The sequence below is a fragment of the Colius striatus genome, chromosome 1 (genome assembly GCF_028858725.1).
Source record: "Colius striatus isolate bColStr4 chromosome 1, bColStr4.1.hap1, whole genome shotgun sequence".
NCBI classification, from domain to species: Eukaryota; Metazoa; Chordata; class Aves; order Coliiformes; family Coliidae; genus Colius; species Colius striatus.
The window spans coordinates 190,340,376-190,355,961 of NC_084759.1; the positions used below are offsets into that span (position 1 = coordinate 190,340,376).

The window sequence follows — 15,586 nt, forward strand, 5'->3', positions numbered from 1 at the left end:
AGTGCAGGTTACAGTTATCTAGTCCTAAACTGCCTTCAGCTGTTATGGAAGTACATCATGGTGCCTCTGAGCAGATATCACAGGCTGCTTTGCAACCCCATAGGTAAATGTTTGCCCCTTTAGGGTAATAGAGACCTTTTTTTTTATAAACTAAGATTTTTATGTTTCCTCTTCTCTATACTGAATATCCAGACCAAAAGAGGACTTGAAAGTTTAATGAGAGTACTTTCCAATAAACAGTAGCAGCAAATCATTAGTGAGGAGCGTTAGCTCTGTCCGAGCCACAGCTTTCAAGATCCATCCTGAGTTTGAAGGTGATTTGATAGATCAGAGATGAAAAAAATATATAAATAACAGAAAGGAAAGAAATTCCATTACAGTTTGATTATATCTTGCATTTTTGTTATGAATAACCTTTTGGCATAGATCTTGTTTCTGCTTGTATGACACATTCTAGTGCATTTCTCCATACGCATAGTATCTGCATCATTTGGCCAAAAACATGAAAAAATAAATGATGATCAGACTTCCCAGACTGTGCTGGAAAGGATTTGTTAACAGAAAACACATGCAGTCAAATTACATCATTTCAAACCAGCAACATTCTCAACCCTGAAGCATGGCATCGTATTATTTGTTTGACTGTTTACTCTTGACTCTCTGGACTCCTCATATCTCCAGAGCTACATATCTGATGGTTATGTTTTCTCCTTCCTTAACATCCTTGGCTTAATCTGTTCAGGTCATTTTGCTTGATCCACTTTGTCCAGACTTGTGATACTGCTCAGTATCCTCAGAGTCTACCTTACAGTGTTGATATAGGTTAACACTAGCTGGTCTCTAGTCTTTCTCTGCTACAAACAAAAAGCTGAATGCTCTCATCCCTTATCTGGGAGGGACAGCTGCAGCTGTACTTCCTAGCTCCATTTTAAGTGTATATTTCCAAAAGATTAAGTGCTTTATACAAATTCAAAGTGAATCTTTTGAAAAAAAAATATATATGGAAAACATGTAAAAGCAAACACTAAGAAGGGCTGTGGCTCAGAAATCCCAGGTAATATTAGCTCCCCTGCTTCCAGACTGTACCAGTCAATGAGCAACAGTTTCCTGCTCTTTTATTGTCATACTGCCTTTTTTTTTCTAAAGCATTGCATGCTATACTATTTATTTGAGACTTCTCCCAATGCAGAGGATATTAACTGTGTTATGTAGCAATGTTTCCTTATTTTCAGAATTACAGGACATTATGCTGTATAATGAAGGTAAGAGTCAGCAAACTGCTACCATGTCAGCAGTTCCTAGGCCAAGATAAACTGCAGCAGAGGAAAAGGACTAAGTGACAAGTTACGGCTGAAGGAATTTTTGTAAGGGATGGTTTTTCATCTGCGTGTTTTACTCTTCACCTTAATAGAGGGTCATTGTGCTGGGCAATTGAAGAGTTCATCAGCAATGTGCAGGAGTTCACAAAGACTCTGTCATCAGCCTTCAGATCAGTCATTGCGATAGACCCAGTATCAAGTACATAGTACTTAGAGTAAATTGGCAAGAATGTAAAATATGAAGGTAGTATGTCATAGATACAGAATAATCCTGACCTCAACAATGACAACAAATAACCAGCTATTGTTACTGGTTCTGGATATTTGAATATTTTTTAGCTAAAAACAATGTAAGTGGAATTGCTCCATCCCAAAGGATATGTGTTGCTACACCAAAGCATGACTAACTACATTGTTAGGACTTCAGCTGTAAGGCTTAACATGCTCCATTGGACTCCCGAACGGCATTCCCTACTTAACAGAAAAGGAATTAGTTTGGTGATTAAATTATTTCTATCAAATGCTTTCCTCTTTTAGCTATGCTGGTTGTCCTTTTGTTGATTTATTGACCTCCATTTTCCAGGCCATTGCATTTCCGAATAGCAGTCTTCAGAAGCATTATCCCATTAAGGAAACAATTAGTTTGCAGATTTTAACATATCTGGAGCCTTACTGGTATCTGGTTGCATTCCTTCATCTGACAGTTTGTTTCAGGAGGTTTTGCACGTCCTCACTGACATTTTAATTGATTATGTTGGTTTATTAGGAGAAGTACTGCCGTAGCTGCTAGGAGCAATGCCCAAATAGTAGACTACATTGTGCTGAGATGCAATAATGCAGCTCCAGAGCTCCCCAGATTTCAAAAGCAGAGAATTGCTTGGAAATTTTTGCTATGAGAGGTGATTGTCTTGCCTAAGAACAAGTGAATTCAACCTTGAAAGGTGACAGAAACATGACAGTTGAACTCTTAGGGGTCTATGTAAAGACTTTGGAATGGTCACCCCACTGCAGCAGGGAGACAGTCTTGTGCAGGATGAGGCAGGAGTGTGACTTTGCTTTTCTCCTTCATGGCACCATCAGCCAATATGTGTCATTGTAACCAAGAAACCACAGAAACTTTAATTGGGATTCATCTCTACACTATGCACGTGCTCTTTTTGTCTCCTTCCGTTTCAATATTGAACCAAGTTGCAGACACGAAATCTGGCCCTGTGGTATTACTCAAGGTGAACAGCTGAAGGATTCAGATAGTCACTCTCTGAATGAGCTTGCAGAGGCTAAGTAGCTAGATTAGGAGAGTACAGGTGGGAGAGCGATAAATCCCATGATCAGAGGCATTTACAACAAGCTATGAGACTCTGCTTTATGCTGTTTGTTGCTTTAGGCTGGGATTTTTAAATTCCAGTCTTTGTTGTTTTCCCAGCTTTGTTTGCTCAAGGCAAAGTGATTGTCAAATATCCCACACGGAGGCCCCTAATTCTGACTGGGACATCCAGTAATATACAAGTGAAATGAGACACAGTACTACTGAAGAGAATTATGTCATTCTGGCCTCACTGTTGCTGGTATTTCACCAATTTTATCATATTGTAGGTGCATTCAGCATGCCATTTTCCTACGCAGATTTTCAGCACACATGCCAAAGTATTGCTTGATGAACACTAAAGGCTATATTTTGTCAGATATGCTTCCCTGCAGCTCTGTCCTGTAAGATCTGACCAGTCCCCAAACAGCAACAGAATCAACATACTGGCTTTTTCTGGTTCTGAAAAGAGCATCATGCCAGGCTAAACATATTTCTTTTGACTGACCCCGACACTGAAGGAATGTGAGTAATTTCTGAAGACTGGCTTGTAATGCAACTATCCCTATATGGCAAAAGGCTTTGAACTGCAGTTATTTTTCCTATTCTTACACTATAGATAGAGGTTTGATTGCTAAATTTGATTTCGTTTCTATGCTCAGGAAGAAAGGGTTACTGCTCAGGAGCTGACTGCTAAGATTGCGGCTTCTGCCTCATGGCAATTGTAGGATAGATGCGCCCTCCCGTGTACCAGCTCCGAAGTGTTTTTACAGCCGCAGCAGCTGGAGACCAGACGCATCTCTAGGGATTTGGAGATGTTTTTTTAAAAAAACAAAACCTTGTCAAATAGCAATTCTGTTAAAACTCTCTTTCACCCACCTAGAATTGATTGATAAAATTTTTAATTTGAAAGAAATGGAGAAGCTTAGACTTGCAAAACAGATAGCAACAAAAAATAGTGGGTCTAGCTCTGGTTTTTCTGCTTGTGCAGTGAACCCAAGTTGGAAGAAACAAATGAGTACATTCCCCAAGAGTTTTTGCTACTCTCAAGTACAGTCGGATAACAATTCGTGCATCCGTCTTTCATAAAACCTGTACAATTCTTGTCAAATAGAGCAAGGAAAGGTTTCATGGTAATAGTTATTTTGCATAAACTTCTTTGAAGGAATGTAGCATCAGCTGTGCATTTTAATTTCAGGGAAGCAGTACAGTTTAGCTAGAACCACTGAGAAATCTTTTACTTTTCACATACTTTGATTTCAACACCATCATCCCTCTATCAATTCACAAAAAAACATTGAATCAAAGAAGCAGCCATTAGTATCCATATCCGACAATGAGAATTACTGCATTCCTGAGAGTCTGTGTTTCTTCCTGAAATACGAGCACATACCAGTAAACTCTAAGGTGTCTGTGTTACAGAACTGTATAATACAGAAGTCTCTAACTGACAGTGTCTTTGTTTATAAGGGAAACCTCATAGAGATAATTCTACTTCAAATAGCAAAAGAGTTATGCCAGGTCTTTCTTTGTATTTTCCATCAGAACTGGCATGGAATGGGACAGGTAGGTATTCCTATTGCCCATTTTCATGGAGCTGGCTGGTCCATCTCAGCTCTTGACATGTCTTTTCCCCAGAATGACTAGGAGTAGGACACAGGTTACAGGCTGTGAACTGTCCCCAGCAGCAACCTGAAGAGATGAGTAATCTAGGCAGCAAGCTAGCTGCTTAAAATTAAGTACTGTGAATAATACCTTTTTACATAACAACACAGCTGCCTCAAAATAAGTTTCCTCTTCCCTCTTCCTTTGTACTGCTATCTAAGGCAGTACAAATGATGCTAGTACCTTTATTTATGTAAGAGACGTATTGGACTGCTTTCCTTTCAACAGATTATCCAGTCAGATTAATTTTTGTTTTTTTCTTATTTTCCTTTTCAATTCCTCAAAAAGGAGTTGTATTTTTCACTTTGGATGGTTTTCAGGCTATTTCTCTCCATCTCCTTTTGTAGCCTGGGAAATTCCAGATGTATTTTGTTTCCATTGATCTGTTCTGCCTAGTCACCACAAGCTTCAATCTTCTTCCTCTGCTGCATTTATTCCATCAGTCGTCTTAACCAGCAGTTTCAATAGTCCTTGTTCGCCTATGAGATTTTCATACCTTTGAGCTACTTCACTTCTCTAAAGAGGAAATAAATTTGCATTTTAAATATAAGTAACATTTAGTCTCCATTCAGACACTGGAAGCTCTCATGCTATGGGCTGCCTCGGATCTACCACTTTTTTTTTTAACCCCAATTTGTTTCTTTCCTCTAATAAAAAAGAATCTTGGTACTGGAATCTGATTTCAGATCCTGAAATTACACGTCCTTTCACTCAGATCAACCAAGAAAGAAACCTACCAATTACTTGTGTAGTTAAAATCACTTGCTTTTCAACACACCAGAAGCTGATGCTGTATCACTTCCTCATTCTGCAGCTCCTGTTAGTGTGCCTTAAAAGCCAAACAGAAAAAAAAAACCCATCTCATAAAGTCTCCTCTATAAAAAGGGAGGTTGAAGTTTGTGCTACTATTAAATGTTCAAATATATTTACTGTATACAATCGAAAGTTACTACATAATATGACAGACTATGAAGTTGCTTTTACAGTTCTAACAATGAAAGTCCAAAATCAGATTTGCCAAAATTCCAAAAGTACACACAAATGCTTCCCAGGAGATTTTTTTTAACTGAGTTTAAAACACTGCTGGTAGTATTTTTTAGACTCCAAGAGATTGTCCAGGATACATATTCTCATACATGCTAGGCCTCAAATTTGTGCTATTTGAAACAAACTTCTATTTATTGTGGCTATATTAATCCACTCTGTATAGATACTGGCTAGGTTCCTTGGACAAGTTCCTTTACGAGTAACCAGTTACAGTACCTATTCCCTTTAACCATTATTTTCGTCCAACCATTGCTGGTATCTCTTTCATTAGATGCAAGTTAGGGCTGTCCTGCCTGTAAGAAAGGAGACTAACAGGACCTACGTGAAGACATCAGAGCAGTCCAATAAACTGAAAGCAATAATTCAGAATGAAAAGATGCATCTAAGATGATCAGGGGACTAGAACATCTTTCTTATGAGGAAAGGCTGTAGAAACTGGGGCTGTTTAGTGTGGAGGAGACTAAGGGGGATCTCATTAATATTTACAAATATCTAAATGGTGGATGTCAGGAGGTTGGGGCATCACTTTTCCTGTTGTATTCATTGACAGGACAAGGGGTAATGGAAAGAAGCTTAAATAGAAAACGTTTCATTTAAATATAAGGAAAAATTATTTTCCTGTTGAGGTGAGGGAGCCCTGGCACAGGCTGCTCAGGGAGGGTGTGGAGTCTCCTTCTCTGAAGGTCTTCAGAACCCACCTGGATGCATTCCTGTGTGACCTGATCTAAGTGGACCTGATTGAGCAGGGGGTTGGAGTGGATGATCTCTAAAGGTCCCTTCCAACCCCTACCATTCTGTGATTCTTTCTGTGATTCTGTGATCTTCACAATATTCCTGCTCAATAAAACTTGATGTAGTTGCCGTATATTTAACTAATAATTTGAAATTGAGAAAGTACCACTGCTGTCTTAGAGAAACTTTCTACATCAAGATTTCACAAGAAAGTTATATAAAATGCAATCAATATATACAAGTAGCAAAGCAAAAGATTAATGTTTTTAATTTAGTTGAGGATCAATGACTTAAAGTGGGCTACATGGGCTCTTTGATACTTAGATGGATTTAGCTAACTAAAGAGAGGACAACATGCAGACTTGGCATTTCTGAAGCCTTATGTTCCAAAGTTTATCTTTTCTCTAAACTCAGAAAAATAACACAACCCCACTAAGAAAGATGACTGCAAGGTTTTTAAAAAGCTCCGAGAACTGGTCTAACCTTATATACAAACACCTCCTATCACACGCAAGTATTTTTCAAGTAGCTGTTGGACCCATGCTAAGCTTAAGTACTAGCCTCCAACTATTCAACTGCTGTCCTTTGATAGCACTATTTTTCAACAAGCAGTTTAATTTCACAACAGTGAAATTATTCTGTTTATCCCGTGGATTCATGTGTTACAGTTGGGTTATGAGTTTTTTGGGGGAGGGAGTTTAAAGAACACATTTAGTCTCAATCTGGCCATTTTGTGGCTGACAAACTCTTTCTACCTTCCAGAGAAATATGCAGATATACACAGTGAACACAGTTTCACACTACTTTGTGGCTTGGGAATCTGGTCAGTTAAGCAAGATCTCCTCTGGACATTTCTCAAGTTCTCATCCCCTGTCAGATATCACTCTCTCAGACAATGCTTCCCTGTAGCATTCAAAAATTTCACACAGGACACCAACAAATGCAGTGTCCATTCAGTAAAGTAGGACCTTCATCTTCCTCAGTGTCTGGAAAACAAATTGTATAGTTTGGGATGCGACTTTAAATAGGAAAAGTAAACTCTAACATTAATATCACTTTTGGTTAGACAGAATGGGAAATTGTGTCCTATATGTTTTACTTAGTAGCCTATAGTATTTATTTACATAATGAGTTCTAGGAAGATCCCAGTTGAAAGATCCCATTTTAAAATGAAGCAATTTGTCAACATTTCTTTTTCCACTCACTTCAATTTGCATGCAAGGATACTAAGTTTTCTCCCTGGCTGTGCTCCAGGGGTGTAGTTTATTAACAGCAGGAATGACAGCAAATATAAACAGGAAGCTAACGGGCTGAACTGCTATCTACCTGGAGCTAAAGCTTACCTGAGGCTGGTGTTACAGTACAGTAGCTGCAAGAAACAAGTCAATGTCCTTCAGCTTATTGAGACCAAGTGAACATAACATTTTGACTTAAAATGTGCATTTCAAAAATGCATCTGAGAGAATTTGTGATTCTTTCTAATGTATGTATAGAAATGCTGTTTCAAATGAAAATTGCTGGCAGTAGTTTCAAACTATGAAAACGGCAATGTTGACATCTAGCTATGGGATCATTCTCCACACTCCTTTAGTGCCCATGGAGAACCTTTTAAAGTAACACTCACTTGGCAGGGTTCGGAGGTCTGTCTACTCAGAAGCAGAGGTGAGGGCACCTGGAAGGACCTTTTTCTCTCCATCAGCTACAAAAGGAGTGTGTGTGCTCAGATGTAGATGTCTAGATTCTGACATACTGTAAAACTTGGGCGATACTAGCTTGCAAAAATATAACAAAGTGACCACTTCACCAACACTAACCCTTAAGTTGTCCACAGACATCCCCCTCTTAGGTCAATTATTTTGTGTTTATTACTTTTCTTGGGGAGTGCTTGCTAAATTTGGGTACCCTTTGCTGGCTACAACTAATTAAATCTAAAAGATTTAATTAATCTGACAGCATATTATTGACTGAGTATTTCCATAATTAATACAAGTTTCCATAAACATGTGTCCTTAGGTGGGGAAAGATGGACTTTTTTTCCTCCTTATTTTGCAGATAACAGAAACAGTATTATCCAGCGTGACTTGAATTATCATAGCTTTTACACCACAGAGGATAACCGTGCACATGCAGCAACAGGCTGGCCCTTACCATCAAAACATTCACATAAAGTGTCTTGAGTAGCCTCTCTACTGAGAATGTAACAGCTGCTTCACTTGAACTGTCTGCTGCCCAGTCTTTTGATGGCAGTGATGGGGAGAAATGTACTCCTTTTTCAAACCTAAAATAAAATTTTCCACTGATGCAATGACAGTAAAACATCTGGGAAAAAATATTACAACAGAACCTTTTATTTACCGACATGACAACTTTATTCATTCCTGCATGCAAAAGCTGAATTATTTATTTGCATGAGATAATGTATTCCATACAGTTGCAGCAAATACTCATTGACACCTTAGGATAAATTTTTACTTCATTAGGTAGCTATAGGACTAACTTTTTTTTTCTCCAGCTATAAAGCCTACTGTTGTCTACAGTGTAAAAGTGTTTCCAGAAGCATTGCTTTGAGCTGGAGTTACTGACTTATTTTTAGACCAAACGTTATGAAAAACTGCCAAGTCTGTTAAGTCACCTTAGTTGTTAAGATGTCATTTTACGAGTGAGATATCCATCTAACTATTGATAAGCGTGGGCATCGAGTTACCTCCTGTGAGCTGTCATGACAGCTATGCATTTTGTATTGCTGCTGATGCTAAAAGAGTGAACGGAATTGATCAAATAGGCTGGAAGCAGGAAGTGTTCACTGGAAATCTCATTTCTTTCTGGAGAAAGGTGGAAATACATGAAAACAAAAAAACTGAATTTAAAAAAGCTCTGTGCCAGAGACTGCATCCTGAGTCTGAAGATGAAGTTGTCCAAATACCTCAAGAGGTGCATCTCTTCATCCTTTCTGGAAATCAGAAATGAATGGGAATAAAACCTTTCTATTCTCCCTGGCTTGTTTTTTCTTCTAATGCTCTGAAATTCTGAATGGTCAGATTCCCATGAGGAAGATCTCTGAGTGGGCAAGTGATGTTTGGATAAGAAATTTCTGGAATAAAGTGGATTAGGTCCAAAATCCATCTCATAGAAATGAAATCTCAGTTGTGGAGGACACATAACAGGAAAATCAAAGTACTAAATCCGTATTAATCTGATAACAAGCCAGACCAAGGGACATTGCAGTAGACTTCTGCTAGAAATGTTGTCTCTTTCTGATTTAAGTTTCTAGTTAACTCTATATTAGGAACAAAATGAATAGCTGTACTGCAGTTTAAGCTTCTGCCTGGAGCATAAGTTTCCAAAAGTCTTCACACATGCTGGTGGCAAATTCAGACTAATTTTATACATTGAGGAAGCCTGATCACAAATATATCAAGTGTGGAAGTCCAGTTCAAACAACCATGCTTTACTGACTATGCTCATTAACTGTGATTTGTAAGCTTGTACGAAATTCTTTTGGCCAAAAAAAAAGCCCAAGATTCAAACCAGCTGCCTTTGAGAAGACTTCTCTAGTATCACAACTCTCTCAGCCTCTTATTTTCGGCACACGTCTTGACTCAAATGTGGAGTATGTACAGAAGACTCTGAAGTGTTAAAAGGTGCTTTGATATGATGCCATAGCAATTTAATTATTTACTCCAGTGCTGCTTCAGCTACACTAAGCTTAAGGAATTAGATGGGATGCAAGATTTTAGCTTTAACTTATAAAAATGCAAATGATCTGGAATTAAATTGCTCAGGAGCTCCACTCTCCATCATACAGTGATTAGAAGCACTTGAGCTGGAGTTCTTTCCTATGGCACAGCATCCTGCCTGAGTGATTGCTGAATGGGGAGCTTTTCCACCTCACCTCCTTTTCCTATCTCCAAAGAATTTAAAGCAATACAAAGCACTTACCTTCGTCCCCACTCTGTTTTCAAAGAGGAAGTGACCCGAAGCATGGATCAGATTTCTGGAAAGTCCTTCTGTTGCACTTTACATTTATATCTGTGTCATACCTGCCCACGAAGTAAGATGGATATCCAGGACTGCTTTTGTAAGAAAATCAACAAACAAAACGCTTTCAGCTATGACTTCCAGCACGTTCCTTGTGAGACCTTGGGGCCCTTACTCCACCTTCTTGATTTCTTCTGCTTTTGAAAAAGTAATTTGCAATATCTCCTCTCCCTGATTTTTGGCAGGATCTTCAGAAGATTATACAAGACGAAGAAACAGAAATTTCATTCAAAGTGAGAAACCAGCGTGATTACAATTCACAATCACTCAAGCACATAACAGAAAGATTGCCCATTGCAATACCCATTTTCCCTGAATGCCGTGTGGAGTTTTAAATGGAGAAGTTACTACCTTTGCCTTCCACATAACCAGGCTTGTATATTTTCTCACCAGGCTCATTGGGATTATTGGAAGTCTCCCACTAGGTCCCTTGACATGCTGTTTCTTACAGCATGTCTCTCCTTGTTTGTTAATCTACATAAATCATCTTCAAGTTTCTAGATCTTACTGATCCTATCAGTAGGATCCTAGCCTCTTACTGGTTCCTGACATGGAGCTGAAATTTCCTCTTCTTCCTCACCTCGAGAGATGTACAGAATTCTGTATCTCCTTTGTTTGCTTTGCCCTGATTTGCTCTACCTGCCTCCTGCTGTGGTGTCAAATTTATCTTTATCTACTTTTTGCAGAAAATGCTCAGTACCTTGTCTGTGTATGTTATATGCAAAGACATATCTTTGGAAGTTGTCTGTCATTAATTTGCAAAACCTGCAAGATAAAAGGACAGAGAGTTGCAGTAACGTAACTGAGAACAGAGGTTTTGCTACTGCACTTGCTCCTGTGATACAGGGTTTTGAGACTGTAAAACATAAACACACCAAAACTATGCTTTGATGTAGCATGCAATGTGCTTGATGAAAACAATAAAAAAAGCTTTCCACTCTACGTAGCAGTTCATAAATATGCATTTATTTCCTCATCTTTCACCACTTTTACAGTTTTAACCAGTGCCTCAGTGTTAATATTTGTCAGAAGCATACAAGGGAACTTCAGCTACCTCTGTCTGTAGCTCTGAAGTCAGAAATAAATTCATGGGCCTTTCCATAAGGAACTGAGCCAAAAAATAATGAAACTAATTTCTTATAACATATTACAGAATTACATGAGATTTCAACTTACATTTCTATCCTACTCCATGGACTGTATTTACATAGTTAACTAATTTATTATTTACATTTTTCAAATACTGTAGTCATAAATCTTTTCATATTGTACACTCTTGTTTAAATTTTTATTACACAAACTCTTTAACATTCATTTTAGACACTGTGATTTCACTTGAGTTCTAGGAAATTACTGCCTAGTTTCATTAGTGATGTGTCAAGATGCCTCCTTCATAAGAAAATACAGATTACAAAGAAATTTTATACTATTCAGAATCTTTAATTTTGAAAAAAAACAAGGGATGTAATAATGGTAACATCATTTCCTTTCATATGTAATATTTTGTTTGGAATGACATTTTACCTGAGATGTAAAATTGTTAAATGTAAGTTGTGGAGTTTTTTCATAAAATGAAATTTTTTATGTAAATCTTAAAGCATTGACAATTTGAAACTTTACAGAAATGGTGGCCTTTGTATAGATATATAAATGTTACTTATATATCTATATCACATTTTCCAGAAAAGTCTATATCTACACAAATAAGCATTGTTATTCTATTAGGAAACTTCTTGCTATCCTTAAAAAGCAATGTGCTCAAGTACAATATTCAACTTCTGACACAGACACGATGGTAAATGTGACTTCTAATAGTAATACTTTCTTCCAAGGGAAGTAAGAGGTACCTGTTGAATTTGGAAGACATGGCAGACAACGTATGTGGACCTGATGAAGGAAATCTTATATATCCAGTCCCATAAATATTATGCAGGAGCATCTGACACAGCAGACAACTTTGGGTCAACTTTTTATGTTACATGTAACTACCTAAATAACATCTTAATATAAAAAAAGTTAATTATAGAAAACCCTTACAGCATTGTATATTTAATGCTGTGTGTCTTCTCTGGTTACGACAGTATGCATTTCTATTAACAAATGATTGTAGATTTTAAGATTAAAGTAAATGGTCATAAATTTCAGGTTTCCTTTATTCTATTGTTGGTAAATATTCTGTTAGGCACAGTATGACATTTTTTGTAAACATAAATTTTGATACATTATACCACAAGTTGAAATTATAGAAAACAGTATATGGACATTGAAGAAATACAGATCCTCTAAACACTCTAGGCACAAACACAGCAATCTAGGAGACCTGACCTTGTATCCATCACAACTGAAATACTCAGCTGACACCAGTGGAACACAAATGCGTCCTAGTCACTGAATGCTCCTGCTTTGCAATTAATTTACTTATTTTCTCTTCTACCAAAGACTTCACATACCTTTAAAATAGAGATCTCATAAGCATATGTTGATAAAAATGTGGTTTAATTTCTTTACTCTGAAACTTCTAATCACTATAAAGTCAGCGTCAAGAACTAAGGCCCCTAAACAAGTAACATAACAACACATTGAGAAAGCTTTCTTCAAAATATGTATCTACATATTTTCAAGAACTTGAAAATAATCTTCCAATAACAGTAAGAGAAAATCTCTTGAAGATCTTTTATTCCCTAAACTTAAAAGTGCACTCTCATTTTCGTGCAACGCTGTGCAAATTGAGAATTGAACAGAGGACTAACAATTCTGGGCTTCCAGTATATTGGTTATGGCAACTCTCACCCTTAATAACCTGTTTGTGTAGGGCAGGCACAAATTAATGAGTTATTTACATCCAATAGAGCAACATCAGAATTATTATCTGAAAAGAATTCTTGAAAATAAATAGTGCACTTAAATTACGCAAGTTTTAAGAAATTATTCAATATCTTATGAATATAAGAAAAAATATTAATTTCATTCTATAAAGTCACAGAGGATTTTATTCTGCTAATGATGCAAGAGTGATCTGAATATACAGTTACTGTTATTGGTTTTGGGAACTATCTTCTCGCTTCCTAAGAATAATCAGAAAAAAGGTATTAAATTATTTAACAAACAGGCTTTGGAAAGATATATTAATTTTCCTTTTCTAACATGCTAGAAATGGAGAATAAGGCAACAACTGAGATAAAAATATATCTTACTTTGTAAACCAAGCTGCTTAATACATTTCTTAAAAGTGAACTTCCATGCTGAAAAACTGAAAGGCTTTGAAAGAAAAGCTTTAATTACTTGGACAAGACCATGTCTCTTATTTCATTTCATATTTTAAAAACACCTCAAAATATACAGAGAGGGATTTATTTTAGTGTTACAGATGACTCTTCGGCTTTAAGTAGCTCCTTTTTATAGCTAAAAAGCTTCTACAGCACCCAGCAATACTATTTAGAAAAATGCCACCAATTTCCATTGCAACTTTCTATATTCTTGTATTATTGAAGTATTCTAATCTAATTCTATGGGAAAACAACAGATGGTGTGCGAATATCAGCATCTTCTGAGTTATAACTAGACCTCAAAACACAGGCCTTGCTGTATCATATAATCTTTACAACTACGAAAAAATCTTCTTTCAAGTCAAAGTTAATACCTTCTACTGACCAAAACTGGCCGATAAAGTCATGACAGGTGACAGTGAAGTAATGAAAAAGCCATTCTGTAAGCAGCTGTGTTACATACAAAAATTGCTTGATGTAAATTAGACACATTGCAATTCTACTAATTAGAGAAGGAAAAAAAGAAGAAAATTATGTGACAAGCTTCTGAACTCATTTTCACGCTGAGCAAAAAAAGTTCACCTTTAAGTTCATTCAATGCTCAATATCCTGCTTTGTCCATTTCTTTGGTATTCTGTTCTCATTCTGCAAATTCTAACAGAATTTTAATGGTCATCTTAATTCAAATGAAAGAGCAATGAGCTGAAAGCATAACCAGAACAACAGATGTCATAATACTGCAGAACACGTTGGTCTTCATGATTTCTGTCTCTTTCACATTCATTTCTTGTAATGATTGGGGGCATCTGCAAATGCAAACTTCAGTCTGTAGGCCTCTGCTAGGAGTACACTAATTTCTTCATTCCCCCAGTGTACTGTGGGCAAATTTTGTAAAAAGATGAGCAATTCCTAGATGGAGAGAAAAAAAATGTAGTTTTTAAAATACAAGTGTAATTGCAATGTATTAGACATACAATGATTATTTACAAGCAATCACTCATGTAGCACCTCAACTTAAAATAAACCTTAGCACCCATCAGGTTCGGTGATTTTCCTGCATCTTTTATGGAAAACTTTGCTATTCAATCTTTCTGTTCAGAAACCAGCTATTAACTGTAGCTGAACCATGGTTATTATATAGTGTTGAGTGATTATACCACTACTGGTGCCCCTGATCATTGATGGAGACTCCTTGTGGTACTCAAAAAAAGAACTCATGTGGAACACACCACAGTCATAGAACAGTCAGGTCACACAGTCTACATCCAGAGAAGGAGACTCTACAACCTCCCCAGGCAGCCTGTGCCAGTGCTCCCTCAAAGCAAAGAAGTTTTTCCTCAGGTCCAAAAGCAACTTCCTGTGTTCCAGTTTGTGCCTATTACGCCTTGTCCTGTTACTGGACACTACAGAAAAAAGACTGGACCCCAGTGTCTTGAAATCCATCTTTTAGGTATTAATAACTGTTGATGAGGTCCCCCCTCAGTCTTCTCCAGGCTGAACAGCCCCAGGCCTCTCACCCTTTCCTCATCAGAGAGATGCTCCAGTCCCCTGATCATCTTGGTGGCTCTGCACTGGACTCTCTCCAGAAGTATCCCGTCCCTCTTGAGCTGGGGAGTCCAGAATTGGACACAGGACTCCAGATGAGGCCACACCAAGGTAGAGTAGAGGGCGAGAAGAACCACCCTTGACCTGCAGGCCATACTCTTCTTGATGCGCCCCAGGATGCCATTGGCTTTCCCGGCCACGAGGGCACATTGCTGGCTTATGATTAGTTTGTTATCAACCAGGACTCCCAGGTCTCTCTCTAGAGCTGCTCTCTAGCAGGTCAGTCCCCAGCCTGTACTGGTGCACGTCATTGATCACCACCCTCGGTGTGCTGTCATTCAGTCGCTTCCGATCCACATCACAGTCCACTCATCCAACCCACACTGCCTGAACTTTTCAATAAGGATGTAATGAGAGATGGTGTCAAAAGCCTTGCTGAAGCCAAGGTAGATTCTAGAACCATTCCCATTAAACTTCCAAGAGTATTAGCATATCCATTTTATAGCTGGTAAGTGAGATACCATGCTCATGGGTATTAAGATTAGGGTTACTAGAAACTACTAGAAATTTAATTCTGAGCTCTTCAAGTCCAAAATGGTTTAACATGGGACTCAGTCTTCTTTTACATTTGCCGTATTTCCTACATTATTTTAGCACCTGGATATGTCTAA

The 15,586-nt window shown here is 37.7% G+C and overlaps 1 protein-coding gene across 2 annotated transcripts in view; it reads right to left on the minus strand.

Annotated features, from left to right (window-relative positions):
- Positions 1 to 11,065: 11,065 nt before the first annotated feature.
- The window catches only part of TBC1D22A (TBC1 domain family member 22A), a 175,131-nt gene continuing 170,610 nt past the window's right edge, over positions 11,066 to 15,586 (minus strand). For both annotated transcript variants that reach the window (XM_062018451.1, XM_062018444.1), the window contains exon 13: positions 11,066 to 14,279. In XM_062018451.1, coding sequence (XP_061874435.1) covers positions 14,151 to 14,279 — 129 coding nt within the window. In that variant the 3' untranslated portion in view covers positions 11,066 to 14,150. The remainder of the gene's footprint in view (positions 14,280 to 15,586) is intronic.